General features: G+C 35.7%; 2 protein-coding genes across 2 annotated transcripts; both read left to right on the top strand.

The window, feature by feature from the left end:
- Positions 1-1,143: 1,143 nt before the first annotated feature.
- Positions 1,144-2,210, top strand: LOC114364140 (uncharacterized). Its single transcript, XM_028320151.1, has 3 exons — positions 1,144-1,214; positions 1,451-1,595; positions 1,842-2,210. The coding sequence occupies exons 1-3, from the start codon at positions 1,144-1,146 to the stop codon at positions 1,950-1,952; spliced, it is 327 nt and encodes a 108-aa protein (XP_028175952.1). The 3' UTR covers positions 1,953-2,210.
- Positions 2,211-2,519: 309 nt separating this feature from the next.
- Positions 2,520-13,571, top strand: LOC114364135 (probable multidrug resistance-associated protein lethal(2)03659). Its single transcript, XM_028320143.1, has 14 exons — positions 2,520-2,669; positions 5,913-5,997; positions 6,280-6,412; positions 6,860-7,144; positions 7,727-7,916; positions 8,156-8,292; positions 9,338-9,478; positions 10,027-10,130; positions 10,435-10,724; positions 10,804-10,926; positions 11,048-11,170; positions 11,542-11,702; positions 12,282-12,387; positions 12,479-13,571. Exons 1-14 carry the CDS (start codon positions 2,643-2,645, stop codon positions 12,665-12,667), a joined length of 2,094 nt encoding a protein of 697 aa, XP_028175944.1. The 5' UTR covers positions 2,520-2,642; the 3' UTR covers positions 12,668-13,571.
- Positions 13,572-16,819: the final 3,248 nt, after the last annotated feature.

Here is a 16,819-nt window from a genome sequence, read left to right as displayed (position 1 = left end):
TTGAAGTCTTTTATTGTTNCCTGTTGTAACTAAGCTTTAAGTTTACTAAGGTACCTGCATGCCAAATTTCAAGCGTCCAACTTAAGCGGTTTAGATTTTTCATACAAAAGGATTTTCCCGCTAATTCCCATTCCCGTGGGAATTCTTAAGTATCCTATAACCTGCCCAGGAGTATGAAGAATAATTGTACCAAGTTTCGTTAAAATCCGTTGAGCAGTTTTTGTTTCTATAAGGAACATACAGACAGACAGACAGACAAAAATTTTACTGATTGCATTTTTGGCATCAGTATCGATCACTAATCAACCCCTGATAGTTATTTTGAAAATATATTTCATGTACAGAATTGACCTCTCTACAGATTTATTATAAGTATAGATGAATTGTATGGACTGTACTAGATATCTGTTTGTGGCATCACATTTTCAGTAAAGTATTTATCTAAGTACATACAATATTTCAGCAGTTTGTTGAAAGACATCTGCACTAAAAGACACATGGCTATAAAATTATCTTGTTTATTTTGCGTGCATGTTAAAGATATGTAGGTAGGTAACAAAATAAATAACCTACTTAGCATATCTACATTTTAAACAAATTACTTAATAACACAAAGTATAGCTTCTGCTAAAGTTTGTTCAGAAGGTCGATACATAGAAAATTTGCAGTAAATAAAGGAGTTGAAACAATAGTGGTAAATAAATCTTAAAATTAAGTATTTAAATAGGATTGAATATGCCAAGTCCTTGTTTGTCATGATAATCTCTAAAGAATTCTGAATACTACCATATTGTTCTGTGACACTACTTACATGAATTTGTGCAAGTAATGTTTTCAACATCATTATGAAGTTTCCATTTATCTTTGTATTGTTGGTTATAATAATAAAGGTATGTATTTAAGTAACAAGTGCTACAAAAGTTAATTTATGTCTATCGTTGATGCAGAGGGCGAATGAAGAGCATTAATTGGGTCGATCAACTTTTTAACCGACATAAGCTTGTCCCGACGATATCGCATTCAAAAACGACTAAATTAAGATAATTTAAAAATTATTTTTAAGTTCCATTCAATTAACAGTTCAGAAACCTTAATAATAAACATATGAAATCTAGATAATATTAAGAAATAAACATTAAAACTATGGTAACTCAGCATACGACTTCTTGCCTTCCATACAAATTACAGCTGTCCCCAGAGCGAGGTGGCTATATGTAATTTCTAATGTAAGAAAAATTTTCCTTTAAAAGTATTCAAGTCTGCTAATAAATTGCTAATAAATTAAACAAGGTTTAGTTTGTACTTTGTAAAATATAAAAATATGTTATGATTTTAAAGAAAAAAGTCCCTAAAACTGTGTCCCGAATTCATCCCATTTTTTAGTGTATGCAGAGTTACCGCGTAAAAAATAAACAAACATTATGCTACACGTCACAAATTTCTAATGAAGAACGGCGATAAAACCTTTGTTCTTGGCCGCGCGGCGGCGAGCCTTTGATTCCAGCCGCCGCGCGGCCAGGCCGCGGCAAGCTATCGATGAGTGCGCGTGTGTTTATTCAGTGTCGGCGGAGTTACCGGATTATTTCGATGAACAGGTAAATGTTTTTATATTTCTTTATCAGATTTTCAAGGTCTCTAAGGCTGATTTCCCATGGGTCAACTCAAAACGTTTGCAATATTAGGAAATTTTAATTTACAAGCTATTACGTAAAAAATGTCTTCTGAGTTACCTGTATACTGCGTTACAAAAAGGTAACTCTAAAGACAATTTAGGTAACTCTTTAGACATTATACGATTTTCAAAGACAAAGTGTCATAATAAATTTATTAATTACTTTCAGATTGTAAACTCACTAATAATGGCGTTAACGGCGGCCGAAAAGCAGAAAAGGTTCCGTGAAAAATTAAAAAAAAATCCCGAAAAATATGAGGAGGCGAAACGATGTCCTTAAATTTATGAGCCGTTTTTGTGAGGTAACAATATGTGATTGATTTTATTTGAATGATTATTTTATGGTAACAGTAAAAGATGATTAATTACTTCAATTTCAGAGAAAAGTGTGATTTTATTTTAAGTTTTTAAATAAGTACAGAGAAAATTAACAATATGTATGACTCGTTAGTAACTCAGCATACATATTTCTCATATTTTAAGGCCTAAGTTTTAAAATTATATACAAATGCTGTATACCAAACTATTTGATTTTGCATGACTGAATAAATCTACCAAAATAAAAATTGAAGTCTTTTATTGTTTAAGAATTGCAGCGTAATCACTTTGAGTAACTCCGGTGACAAAACTATGGGTCAAGATTTATACTTTTGAGTTTTTTAATAAGAAGTAGTTCATAAAGTTTGCTGCTCGATTAGAAAACCGTATCTCAGATATATTTTTCACACTTCTGAGTAAATGAAATAGTTAAATACTCAAAAAAATATTTTAGTAACTTGCCAAAATTTTTCGCTCGTTATGTCGGTTAAAAAGTTGATCGACCCAATTACCTTTTCAATTTGTTTAAACAAGCCAATTTTTTCAGGGTGAAATAGAAACTAGTGGCACTTTCGATGAGGTGTCTAACTCGCCGCTATTCGAAGAACTGCTTCAAGAGGAAGAGCCAGATGAGTCGGGTCGTCCGCCGGCGATGCGACAGCGTACAATGTCCGTCAAGGTAAATAAAAAAAAACTAAAAACAAAATCTTTTTGCGAGATAAAACAAAAGAATATCACAGTGCCTTTTTCCTGTGATGCAGATTTCGGCAGCTAGGCGTATGGATCTGTGTAAAATCGCTGCTGGTTGCACGCAGGACAAAGATTTCGTATTGTGTGTCCGCAGCTAATCCGCGTTCGTGTAGCCCGCGTAATTGGAAAAACATGTATGAATGAATAATGAAATGCGGGCAGTCCGCATGCGGATGATTAAATCCGCACGTGTGCCTCACACGGTGTCAAATTGCGCTTTGAGTTCAAATTCAAATTCTTTATTGCTCCAATGTTGGTATATAAAAGTTCTTACATATAGACATTGAGTTAAGTGTGTACTGTGTATTCTCGAACGTTATTGTATTGCCCGGATTGCCCCTATTGTCTTTCCTTTATTTATAGATGTAGGTATTCCTAAGCACAGTTGGTAAAGTAGAATACTATTACCTACGTGCGTATTATAACTTTCATATTTTATTATATTTTTTAATCGCATAATAAGGAACACATCTTGTACTTTGATCACATTAAAAGTCTAATGGAATTCATGTCGAAAACTAGTTTCGTATGTCTAAAAATAGATATTATGGTGTAGGCGGGGAGCTCTAAAAATAAGGTAAATCTAGCTATTTATAATTGCGTTAATTACCGCCATTACACAAATTAAAAGTAGTGTTGCCTACTCAGATTTTATTAATTTTATTTGCTAAGCTAGGTAAACTATTTAAATAAAAAAGGAAATCTATTAATAAAAACATAGCGATAATATTATTTCAGAAAAAAAAGAAAACCAGCGGTCGAAATACTTTTAATGTAGTAATGGTATGTTGATTTATTCGTTGAAGCAATAAAAACCGTCTCGTGTAGATATAAGTAGGTACACAGTTAAAAAAAGATTTTTGGTTTAAAACTACAAGCTAACATACATTAATTAATTGTTAGGTACCTATTTCATTCAGAAAAAATAAATAAAAATAATATTATGTTACACGCGTTCTGGTATAGGTACTAGTGTTATTTCCTTGCATCATGAATTAAAAAATAAATAGAGATGTGGGACAGTCGCTCACTGCTTTAATAGTCTCATTAAAACAATCAAGCTCGATTAGTCCGCGATGCTACATGATGAAACAGATGAATAACACAAAACAAAGATCCCATGGCTAAAGTAACGCGACGAGACATTCAAATGCTTGGCAGCTTAAATCAATACCTTACGTAATAATAAAAACCAAGGCCGGATAATTATAGTTACAAACGAAAATGACACACAAATTCATGGAATTACATACTTCGTTAATTACTTTGTTTTGTAATTGTTAAATTTTAGTAAAGCTTTTAACGTCGTTTTTAACGTCTACGCTAATGGTAGGTACTCGTAGAGTTATTACGCTCTATATTTATTATATACCATTATCACATTAATAAAATCGACTTGGTTTTGTGTGATTTTTTGCTCAAAAAACAGGATTTCAGTGATTTTTCTTTTTTCGATGATATTATTATAGTCCTCTATTTCGGTATGTTTCTGACCTAAATCAATTTTTTTTTATATTGTTATCTCAAAATATGTCTTTTAAAATAATTAATTCACATTATTTCGGTCAAGCCGTACTACATGTAGGAAATAAATACTCCGTCCTTCGAAATCAATAGATTTTTTTAGTTTTTCAGTCATCCGGGCGTGTTTTATCGCGAATTGGTAGAATTAACGAGACAATTTAATTTTAAATCTGGTAGGTGTACCTATCACAAAAATGACGCTATGTACTGAGTCTATGAATAGGTAGCTCTACAAGACAACAAAGCCTAGATTATAATCGCTACCTATCTAACTTTGTAAATCTTACACTGAGTTTGTACCACCTACGTCATTTTGTGGTCAGGTGGCGCTTGGTAACGATGACTTGCGAAAAATTGATCTTCATCTGTTGTTGTAACTCATTTAAGTTGTTTACATTTTTTTTTAAAGTTTATCAACTACTACAGAAGTTAAACACCCTTATCGTTAACATAACTTTTAGATTCAGTTTTTTAGTGTCATCGTTAGTCAGTAACTGTTGTATAAGAGTATGAAAATTCACAAAACAAATACATTAATTAAATCCGGGATGACTAAATGAGATCATTTTTTATTTATTAAGTAGATACTGGGTAAGTCCTTAGCTTTAATAGATACGAAAATAGGAGCTGCTCGTAAAGTTGTTAAAAGTGCAAACAAGATTTACTTTACGCAGCTGCAAGGTTGCAAAAATAAATCAACAAACATTTCCTACTTTATAATCTGTCTGCGATCATGTTCCGTACTTAATAATACACACAATTCTATTCCTCCGCGTGTTTCATACGTTTTAGAAACAGATAAGAATAACAAATGTTTACGTTATTGCACACTCAGAGATAAATACTTAGGTATTATTGCAGTATGCGCGATTTACACCAAGTAGGTAGGACTCTACAGTATTGGGTCTATGACAATATTTTTGTATTACAAAGAGTACCCATCTAATAGCCACAATAGCCCAATGGCGAAGTGGTCGGACTGGCCGACTCGAGATGAAGAACGCGGGTTCGAATCCCACCGCGCTCGATTATTGTGGTGAGCCCACTCATAACACAAGCATATTTACCACGAGGGACTATTAGTAATTTGTGTAATACAAATTGCTAATAATCTTTAAAAAAATACCTTTTAGAGTTAGACTTTTCTATTATTAATGGAGCTAAGATGATCAAGTTCAATTTGCCTTGGTACAAAAATGAGTTGACTTTAAGATTAAATGTTCATTACATCATATCAGTTGGTGAATATGGTGCTAATCTATCGATGCAATAATGGAGATAACTAATCTATATTATAAGTTAGATGAAATTTTTGGCACGTGCCTTCGTCAAAAAAGAATCAATAAAACCAGTGTACCTACACTCTACTACATCTACTTAATTAGTACCTTGGTATCTGATTTTCTCTTCGCCCAATTTCGGAAAATTACTCGTATAGGCAGTCGTAGCTTTCCTAAACGCAAAAACATTAGTCACATGATAGTACATATTTAAAACACGTGGTTTGTCAAAGTTGCGTTGTATTACCTACTGACAAGTTTAAAGACAAAATACTATTGCTTACAATACATTAACCATCAATCTCTACCAACTATACTCGTACTAGTAATCAAATCAAATCAAATCTAAATTTATTTTTTGTTTTCAGTCTTACTCGAGCGTCAGCACAGTGAATGAAATAGGAAATGTTGATAATGTGGAAGAAGAAGAAGACGCGGAATTAACCGGATCAGGTATTCAATGAATAATTAAACCATAGAATTTCAAAACCGACAAAATAGGGGCTTTAAGTCATGCTACGTTGATAATTAGCTAGCTAGACGATAAGGCGGTTAATTATTTATAACAAAACGTCCAGTCCAAATGAGATCATTATGGAAAATACTGCTGAATCGTAACTAGGTAGATACTGTTTCAGTCATGCAAACGAAGTCAAGTAGAAAATGCAAATTAATACTAGTAGAGTGGTTGTTAATTTTGGTACTTAACGGTTTATCATGTAATTTTTTGTTAAGGTCGAGTATCAGCATCGGTGTACGTGAAGTATTTCCGAGCCGGCGGTGGCTGGTGTATGCTATTGTTTACGGTCCTGTCCATTATCATGGCGCAAGTAATCACTTCAGCTAGTGACCTCTGGCTTACGCATTGGTGAGTTTTTCTTTTCGTATCATCAAACGGTCTGATAACGCGTCCGACACAACTTCCTATCATCATCCTATCTATATTCGTATCATGCCATAATATCATCGTAATTACCAGACTGAGTTTCACGTATCGTTATTTATTATCGGACAATCGGTTTGATTGCAGCCAGCTGATCTAAACAAAATTGGGAACCCCCGTACATTATACCATGTCTTTTTAATGGAGACTTCACCACTAAATACTATTAGTGCAGTCGAATTACAACTTCTCTAATAATTAGTGCGCCTCGTTAGCAAAAATTGAGGTCACCAATTCACCGTGATTCGTGGTCGACATTAGCATCTGCTATCACGCCACAATCGGATCGTCCCGGTTTATAGTGGCTTCCGAAGTACACAATAGGTTTCTTTAAATGGCATGGCAATGAATTAAAGTTGAATTTGATTTTAGGATGAATGATATAGAACTTCAGTACACAACAGCTGCAGCAAGGGAGGAGCTAGCAAATTTGACTAACTTGAATAACACGAATAGCTACAACGACACCGAATTTACCAGCGTTACGACTGAAACCCCATTGACCACCACAGATGGACGTAATCTCACCGTACTGGATACTATGGTTAAGACAGCCCTCACAATACAAAGCATTGCTGCCCCAAATGTAGACCACTCGTGGTACATTTACATATGGACAGTTGGAATTATTGGCTGTGTTCTGTTAACTACTTGGAGGTGAGCATTTTCTGCTACTTTTTTGTAGGTACCTGATAGCTATAAAAGAACACCTTATTGCGCCTTAAGTGCATAAGATAAACTTTATCATCATGACAACTTAGGGACGGAAGTATCTACGCGCTATCTATCATGTAGAGAATAATATCTCGACTTTGCAACAGATTTCGCCATTCTATTTCCACTCACTTTTTTAAAGTAATTAGTTAGGTTTAAAAGTTAACGATGCTGAGACGAGTGAAATATTGTTCCTTGATTAGTTACTTAAGTAATCACGTAAAAATACTTTCTAACCATGTTTTATGAATGAAAATTTATCAACTAATAAAATTATCTTTTCAGGTTAAGCTATCTATTTAAAAAGCGTTGATTAATGCCCTACTACTACAGTAGTAAATAGTAGGTAATATTACCCAGACATAATAGTTGATAGTGTTAGGTACCTAAATGGCGCAGCGTAGGTATCTTTTATAATGTGTTTTATCTATCAGACTCTATTTTACTATTACTCGGATAAGATAAAGTTTTTTGTTAGGTGAAAAGTATGAATAACATTTTCTATTCCTAAAAAAATCTTTGCAGATCCGTGCTGTTTCTATGGGTGTGCATGAGAAGTTCCATAAGGCTACACAACCAGATGTTCGGTAACATTCTTGCGGCCACCATGCGATTCTTTGACACTAACCCCTCGGGAAGAATCCTTAATCGGTTTTCCAAGGACATGGGCTACGTTGACGAGATCCTACCGAGAATGTATTTGGACAGTATTCAGGTGTGTAGAAGATGACACCAAAGGCCCACCTTTGCTAGTATTTACGATTACATATTATGTACGAGATAAGGTTTATTTATTTTGTCTGGATAAATAGATTTGAACATCCTGTTACTTCACTTAGTTGGTACTGGTTACACAGAAAAAAGTTTCTTTCGGAACCATTTTTTCGACTCTACTTTTTTGTCTCGATCACTTATAACTTTGTGTTTCTAATGAGGTCAAATGTCGTTTTCTAGGTGTTCATGGTGATGTCGGGAATTTTAGTGATGGTGGCGATTGTCAACCCCTACATGTTGCTGACAACGGCCGGCTGCGCAGTGCTCATGTATGGCTGGACCATGATCTACCTCAGCACAGCACAGGCAGTTAAAAGGTTGGTGATAAGTAACGTTATTATTAGTTACAAATCTTAAAAGTTCAAAAAACTTTTTTAAGCAGAGATTTTAAAGCAGAACCTGTAGGTCTTTAAAATCACATGATTCACGATGAATTAGGTAAGTAGTAAAACCATCTAATCATTGTAGCTTGCAAAATCAAAACTCACAATGATTTGACCGTAAAACCAAGCCGCAAAGAGAGTGATAAGTGAACTATCTAGACTTTGATTTATTTCTGACAATCTGGGCTATGCCAATGATGTAATAGAATGATAAGTAAATAAAATGATTCTCTTCTTTATTCACAGTGGTTATATTTATCTTTGTGTAATACAAACACAATACAGTTAAAGTTATACTGTGATCAAGTCCAAAGTTCGCGTTTATCGGCACATTATTTTATCCAATTTCCTTTAAAAACGAAGCTTGTCGCATTTTCTCAACTATTTTTTATCATGTTTGAATCATCTTTAATATTCTTCAGCATCAGCTGGTTTTCTTCTTTCAAAGAAACAGGTTCACCAGCTTTAAGCTAGTTTCCCACAAATGCCACGGTCATAGTTAGGGTTAAATTTAGCAGCCAGTCTTGATACTCGTAGATACGCGCAATCATCGTGCGTCTTCATGGGAAATATTAATTATCATCATGCACGGGTGCTCTTAGCTATCACATGGGTCCGAAGAAGATGGATTAAGTACAACATCAATGCTCGGAGTTTAGGAGATAGTAGCACAGAGGCGATAAGGGAATTTCGTTCCCACCGTGTGTTCTATGTATAACACCTGCCTTTACTTGGTTATCAGGATAGTAGATATTCTATTTTGTCATTTATAAGCCCCCACTGCAGGAGCACGACCTTCTCTGATTTATCAGAGGCATATGGATGATTTGGCTGGTCATATGGTTTGGGGAATGCTGTTCGAATATTTGTGCCTTAGTCACGACATTCGCGGGAAAAGTCGGTCTTCGTAGGTCCTATTTTCTCTCCTGGAACAACTCATGCCCGTATCATGCTAATTACTGAACTAATTTATCTCCAGGGTGGAGGGCGTATCCCGTAGCCCTGTGTTCTCACACGTATCGGCCAGCATGGCGGGGCTGTCAACGGTGCGCGCTTGCGGTGCGCAGGAGTTGCTGCGCAAGCAGTTCGACGATAAACAGGACGTGCACACTGCCGCTTGGTAAGTCACGGGAATGAAATTACAAAATATATTTGGATTTGAGATGATCTGATTGAAGATGAAGTAAATCTGGCGAAGCGCTGGTAGAGCAAAAAGATATTGAAGACATGTAAATCTGAATTGGGTTGAATCAACCTGATTTTCAAAAAAATAAGCGCTTGCTGCTGAGAACTTACACCCATCTGCTTGGGTATCTACGTACAAACTTTCATAGAATGTATTGTACATTCTCTGAAAATGCGCATGTGGTACAGATATCCGATGAGTTGGGTGGGTATTCGGCAGGTATCGGATGCAAAATTTAGACAAATAAGTACCCGTGAGGAAGTGTAAGGAATGGGTGTAACGGTCTTAGACGCAGTTGTAAATAAAATGGAGATGATTTTTCAGCAGCAGGACAGCTAAAGCCAAAATAAGTTTGTTACGAGTACCTATCTATGTGCAATGTTTGTTTAGAGAGTGCTATCCCGGTATTAATTAGGGACATTACATTATTAAGCCATGTAAATGTGTATATTATGAGCTATTTAATTGTCTTTTTTTTTCAGGTATATAACTCTAGTTACAAATACCGCCTTCTCCGTCTGGCTGTGCCTCATATCTGCCCTCTACGTTGTCATAGTCTCGTATACGTTCCTGCTCATGGATGATGGTAAGATCTATATCGATTTTTATCTGACATGTTAGATATATTATGACACATTGACTACGATATCTTGTGTTGCGTATTTCCCGGCATTTATATTTGTAGATAAGTCTATATCACTTTTTTATCAACCCATGGTACTAAAGTAAATAGATGCCCTTGATTTTGGCGATACTATAGTAAAATGGCAATAGATATTAATTAATATTATGAAATAATATATCCTTGGTGATTCGCTTTAAATGATATAACCCGTGCCTGCCGATGGTCTTTGTTTCAGTCTAATTTATAAATTATTTTCTTCCTTCAGGGAATACGCAGTCTGGCAACGTCGGGCTTGCTCTAAGTCAGGGCTTGATTTTGGTCAACATGGTTCAATACGGGGTTAAGCAGGCCACAGAAGTTATATCTCAAATGACGAGTGTGGAACGTATCATACAGTTCACGTCACTGCCCCAAGAGAACACCTCAGGTCCCTCCCCTCCGAAAGAATGGCCTCAGAGAGCTAGGCTCGTCTTCAAAGACCTCAACCTTCGTTACGACGTTGATTCGGAACCTGTTCTAAAGAATCTAAACATCGTAATTGAAAGCGGTTGGAAAGTGAGTAGAACTTTTTTATCATAATAAAAACGTTGGAAAAGGTCGGACACCTACTAAAATTAATCTTTACTTTTTCCAGGTGGGCGTCGTAGGACGCACAGGCGCTGGTAAATCATCATTGATATCAGCACTGTTCCGACTGGCGCCTATTGAGGGCAACGTGTATATCGACGATGTTGAAACTGGAGAGATTGCTCTCAAAGTAAGTTTAAAACTTATCTATACGTACTGATAATAGTATCAGTAGGGTTTAACTGAGATTTGTAGATATGAGTAGGTTTTTTATTGACATCGTATTCTAAATGGTACCTACTTTTTTCTAGGAACTGCGATCAAAGATCTCAATTATTCCTCAAGAACCCGTTCTGTTCTCCGCAAGTCTCCGCTATAACATGGATCCGTTTGACAAATACACCGATGCTGATATATGGAAGGCATTGGAGCAGGTAATTAATTTTAATTCCTATAATAGTGGATTCATATGCCAAAAGCATAACTTCCAAAATAAAACGCTGTAGGTATTTTCTTTTTCGGCTAATCACAATAGTAAAAAGCGAAGCCCTTATCTGAACACAATCAAAGCAATCTAAAGATAACGCAATTTATTATGACATATTTTTAGACATTCGCTAGTAGATCAAGGATTAATTGGGTAGGTAATTCCCGTTGACCTAGAATCATGAAAATACAGGACACCGAAAACCATGATAATAAAAAGGGAGATAATGAATAATTAATGAAAGGATCGACATCTCATTGCGCGAATTAAATCACGTGATCGTTTTTAATTTGATGGATGATAACTTTCTGGTATCAGGTGGAGTTGAAGAAGAGCGTGACGTCTCTGTCTGCGCCGGTAGCGTCGGGCGGCACCAACTTCAGCGCGGGGCAACGGCAGCTTCTGTGCCTGGCGCGCGCCGCGCTGGCTCGCAACAAACTGTTGGTGCTGGACGAGGCCACCGCCAACGTCGACCCCAAGTATGTACAGATATATTAAGTTTTTTTTATCCACAATGAGGAAGCTCTTGGCCTGTATCTCACCTGGTGGTAAGTGACGATCAGGCCGAAGTTGGAAGCGAGCTTCACCCGGAATCCTCAACCACGGAGGAACTGGCTATCTTACCTCTACTTAACTGCCAGAACACAACAATGTGTGTTTCATAGTGATACACATATCAGTCTGTCTCAATAGTAGTCGACTTTTACATCGAGAGCTGATCTGCTGAATAAAAGCTTTTAGCAAGGATTTCTACAACGACCACTCCTACGTAGCCCATGTCTAGGATCTTCCCGCATTTTTACTAGGCCCTCGCGTCCTCGGTCCATCGAGAACTCTGCTTACAACCTACGTCCTTCTGTGCGTAATCGTTTCTCGAGAAGGTTTCTGCTCCATCGACCAACCGCTCTACGAGCTCTCCCACTGGAACTTGAGTTTGCTAATTTTGCACTCTATAGCGGTTACTTCAGTAATTTATTGCAGGCTGGATAAGGCTTGTTTGCGTCTATTGCTGTAATTACGATTTTAATCAAGAAAAATTACTTCTTTCTTCGTTTCAGCACCGACACCCTTATCCAGAAGTCCATTCGTAAATACTTCGCCGATTGCACCGTATTGACTGTTGCGCATCGCTTGCACACTGTTGCCGATTCAGATAGAGTGGTCGTAAGTATTATTACATATCGTAAATGTTTAATAATCTTATCATATTTTGGGGATTCAATATAATAAATGATCTATATCTGTTTCTGATTAGGTGATGGAAGCGGGCCGCATTATGGAATGCGGGCATCCCCATGAACTTCTACAGAACGAGGAGGGTCACTTCACAAAAATGGTGAAGCAGCTTGGTAACGCCGCCGAGCAGAGCCTTCGCGACCTTGCCGCCAATGCTTACGCCCAGCATATAAAGTACGTTGACGCGGAGGATACTCAAGCGGCGTAGAAACAAAATAGGCTTTCCAATGTGATAATTAACACAGATAAAAACAAAATAATTCAAAATGCTAATTGTCTCTGCCAAACTGCCTAATATGGTCACCTACATGTTTGGGAAAATATAACTATAAAGGAATGAATGCCTTCACACAGGTTAGGAGGATCGTAAAGCCAATGTGATATTTAATTACCCAGATGAACAATTTAGTAGACGTGGAAAATGGTGATCACCTTCGTTTTATATTTTCTCATCTAGCATTCAACTCCTATCAAGAAACTACTTTTGTGCGTAAAAGTAAACCGTATACGTACGCGTTATACCTACTAGGTACTTAGTATATCATAAACTTGCCACGTGTAAAGATGTAAATAATCAATCTATCTCTGCGTAGAAGATAAGGTCATTCCACTGAGGATTGATGATAACGCGTGTACATCTAATTATAGTAGATAATTATTCAGTGGCACAACTTCAAATACCAATGCCATTGATTAAATAAAATTACATTGCACTTTTTGCCTTGCACTTGTATCAAATCACAGAAATGTGATGTTGTTTTATTCGAATTTAGTTTTTAAGTTAGGCATTTTTTAAATTAGGTACTTATTAAGTAAAATCGTATTTTATATACTTAAGTAAAATACTTAAATAATGAAGACTCGTTGGTTCATTTTTTACGAACTGTACGGCCTTATCTACTTATTTTTAATGGATGTGATGTGAATTAACTATTGAACCAAAAAGTACTTAGAAATATGTACCTACTTAAGACCATCTTGATATACAAAATACCATATAATTTATATAAATAATAACTTATTTTTCGAACCTAAAAAATAGTGAAATTGGTGCTAATTATGAAGAGGCCTTAGTACTTATTTGTCTCTTTACTTTTATGCCTGCCTATTGTCATAGCNTGCTGTGTTTTTAAACCAAAAACCACGATCAAAATGTGACGTTAATCTTCAAATTTGCCAAATTATTTTTAGATTTTACTCAATAATGGTAATGAAATTCAAGAATCTATTTCATTAATGAACTACAAGAATATATGTCCGATGATAAATATATATTTTTAAGTTTATTATATGAGCAGAAATAATAGATACAGGACTTTGAAAATGAGTCTGCGGCAATTTTTTCGTAAAATGGTTGTGGGAGATGGGGCACTGTGAATTAAGCAAAAGAGTTTTAGTAAATCCGTTTCATTAATGATCAACAACAAGGATTGACCTATCTTTCGCAGTTATTAAATAATCTCTGGGTGTTGCTTAAGATAGTCATTCATGCTTCCAAAATCTTAGAAATTCGCACGAAAATGTAAAATGGCTCTTAAACAACGACGCTCCAGTGTGTAGGACTAGCTTGTTACGCAGAAGGGCTCTGAACCTGCATGTGTTAACTCTACAAAAATAACAAGCCTCTCGGTACAAGAAGCTTCCTTGGATTTTCAACTCTATAGTATACATTTTAAGTTTTTTATAAATTTTAAAAGGGTAAATCGGGCTACAAGCCTTTTCCAAATACGAGTAGATCACGTTCTTGTACACTGTCAGTACCTCTAGTACGAAAAACTTTCGAGTTCGTTTCGTTGCGTATTCAAAGTGTCATCGAAAAATTTTGTATGAAAAATTAAACAGCGCCCCCTATATTATAGCCGCCCTAGGGGGCGCTGTTTAATTTTTCATACAAAATTTTTCGATGACACTTTGAATACGCAACGAAACGAACTCGAAAGTTTTTCCTACTAGAGGTACAGAACGTAATATTATTGCGTTCTGACGCTAGTAGAGTCAAGTTGTGTTTTATTGCGACAGTATTTTATTCTCAAACAGAGCGTGCTTATGTCAGAACGCCGCATACTGCTAAAATACTTGTTTTGTTCGAAGAGAGCTTAAAAGTGGAAAAAACGTGGAATAAGTAAACGTTTTTGAAAAGCTCAAAGTATTTAGTAGTGTCTGACCGAAACTAGTTTTACGACCGAAACCGAAACCGAAAACGAATTTCGGCAACGGTGTCTATTTCGGCCGAAACCGAAACCGAAACTTCCTTACAAGGCTCATATTTTGAGGAAAAAATAAAGAAAACGTTATTATAATCAGTCAGACTTTATTGTTTTCTCTTTAAATTGCATTATAAAATTGAACTTATAAAGTGCCTTTTTACTCTAAAAGGTATCAAATTATGTATTAAAAAAGAAAAAGAAGGATTTATAGTCTAGACTTTTTTTAATTACTCGCAATATTCAGGACATATAACCCGTCCCATGGTCGGATCTTTTACCTTAATAATTTCTCAACAAAATTGGTAGTACGTAAGTTAGTCTACTGTACTTGCCACTTGGATACCTTGGTGATAAATACTAAAATGAACTTTGAAACTCTGAATCCATAATATTATCACCATGAAATGCACTATAGTCATTACTAACTACTTAACTAATGTTTGTTTACGTATAGCATTGCGAACCAAAAAAAAATTTATAGGTTAGATTAAACTTGATTATACTTTTATGAGTCATATTGAATTTTTTTTTTATGTTTACACCCGCTCTTATGTTATAACGACATAAAACGAGATAAAACTTACCAAATTCAAAATAAATCACTCGAAAACTCGCCACTAAATACTAACTTCAAACAAACAAGCGAGTGAATCACGACATTGGCTCTGATCGGATTCATTCTTTCATTCAACACGCCGAACATGACCGATAACAGCGCGGAAACTCCCGAATGCGCACATTCGGTTTCGGTCGTAGTTTCGGCAAGTTTGCCGCCGAAAACGAAACTAAACCGAAACTCGTGTTTTTACCGAAACTCAACCGAAAACGAAACCGAAACCGAACATTCGGTCGGACACTAGTATTTAGTAAAATATTCAACAAAACTTTGAGTGCCTTTGTTGAAATGAAAAAAGAAACTGTAGTTAAGTTTTGTAAGATCTTCTCGTTTCGAGGTATGACTCTATAACCCTTGGTAGCTTCATTTAACTTTAGCGTGAACTTGCGAAAACCATAAATGGATAAAGGATTTTTTTACTTCAAAGAACTGTACTGTTCTTTAGGGACAATCGCAGAATGCCCGCGTTTTATTGGATATGTTGATGTAATATAAGTTAAAAGATAATTTGCAACTATTTGTATAAGTTGAACAGTAAATCTGATTGGGATTGGTCTATTGAATATTTATTAATGCTTGAGAATTTAAATAAATTAATGGAAACCAATTTGCCTCCAAATTTAATAAGCCCAACAAAGGTTGTTGGGCTTAAAGCTCCATGTTCAAAACAGCGTTTGTATGAAACAAGTAGTTCTCAAAACGTCTATTACTATCCTTCAAATTCACTTACACCATGCAAATTGGTCGGCGCCTGCCGAAATGGAATATTCTTACGAGTGGAAATAGTTTTCTAGAATAGGGACTTAAACAGGTATATCATCAAGCAAAATCCCTTATTCAATTTGCATCCTACTTTCAGTATAGGGTCATTTTAGATCTTAATATAATGGAGTAAAATTTAACTCTTTAAAATTAGAAGAAATTAGTTCAGCGATTTTAACACACAGTACATGCTACTTTGTACGCACATCGAGTTCATACGAATAAAAATGTGAGGTACAGTAGAACGCCGATTATCCGAACGCCGATTAACCGAATCGCCAATTATCCGAATCGATCCTAAGCATAATATAAAAAATTAAAACCAAGTAATTTTTATTTTGTTTTGTTGTAACAAGGTGGAACTCGCAGGAGTCTAGATATATTTCAACTGAACGTTATTGTAGAACTATAAACACAGTTATTAAAGTTTATTCTATGTGTGACAGTTCGTTTTTAACACGCTTTTTCTTTATTAACAGTCTATTTTCGATTATCCGAATCGACCCCGGTCCCAATTAATTCGGATAATCGGCGTTCTACTGTATTCTTCGAAGCGCACCCATTTTCAGGCGCACCAAATGAAGCGTACCTATGTTTATTAATACAAAAAAATATGTCTACTAAAATAAATAAAAGTACTAGGACAACATAGCATGGTGCGCTTTGAAGAATAGTTTAGGTACGCCTCAAAATGGGTGCAAAATACATAATGAAAGTTCATGAAACCTTAAGGACCTGTAGAAAAATGTCCATCATAATTTGTTTGGAAGTACAA

Source organism: Ostrinia furnacalis, unplaced genomic scaffold (genome assembly GCF_004193835.3).
Source record: "Ostrinia furnacalis isolate ACB-3 unplaced genomic scaffold, ASM419383v2 OfSCF7352, whole genome shotgun sequence".
Lineage (NCBI taxonomy): Eukaryota > Metazoa > Arthropoda > Insecta > Lepidoptera > Crambidae > Ostrinia > Ostrinia furnacalis.
Note: the sequence above shows the minus strand (reverse complement) of the source record. Positions and strands in the feature narration are given on the sequence as shown.

Coding starts and splice junctions, on each gene's coding strand:
- LOC114364140 (XM_028320151.1), top strand. CDS start 1,144: ATGGTAACTCAGCATACGACTTCTTGCCTTCCATACAAATTACAGCTG. Junction 1,215..1,450: donor CCAGAGCGAGGTGGCTATAT/GTAATTTCTAAT, acceptor TTTCTAATGAAG/AACGGCGATAAAACCTTTGT. Junction 1,596..1,841: donor CGGATTATTTCGATGAACAG/GTAAATGTTTTT, acceptor AATTACTTTCAG/ATTGTAAACTCACTAATAAT.
- LOC114364135 (XM_028320143.1), top strand. CDS start 2,643: ATGCGACAGCGTACAATGTCCGTCAAG. Junction 2,670..5,912: donor AGCGTACAATGTCCGTCAAG/GTAAATAAAAAA, acceptor TTTTGTTTTCAG/TCTTACTCGAGCGTCAGCAC. Junction 10,725..10,803: donor TAATTGAAAGCGGTTGGAAA/GTGAGTAGAACT, acceptor TACTTTTTCCAG/GTGGGCGTCGTAGGACGCAC.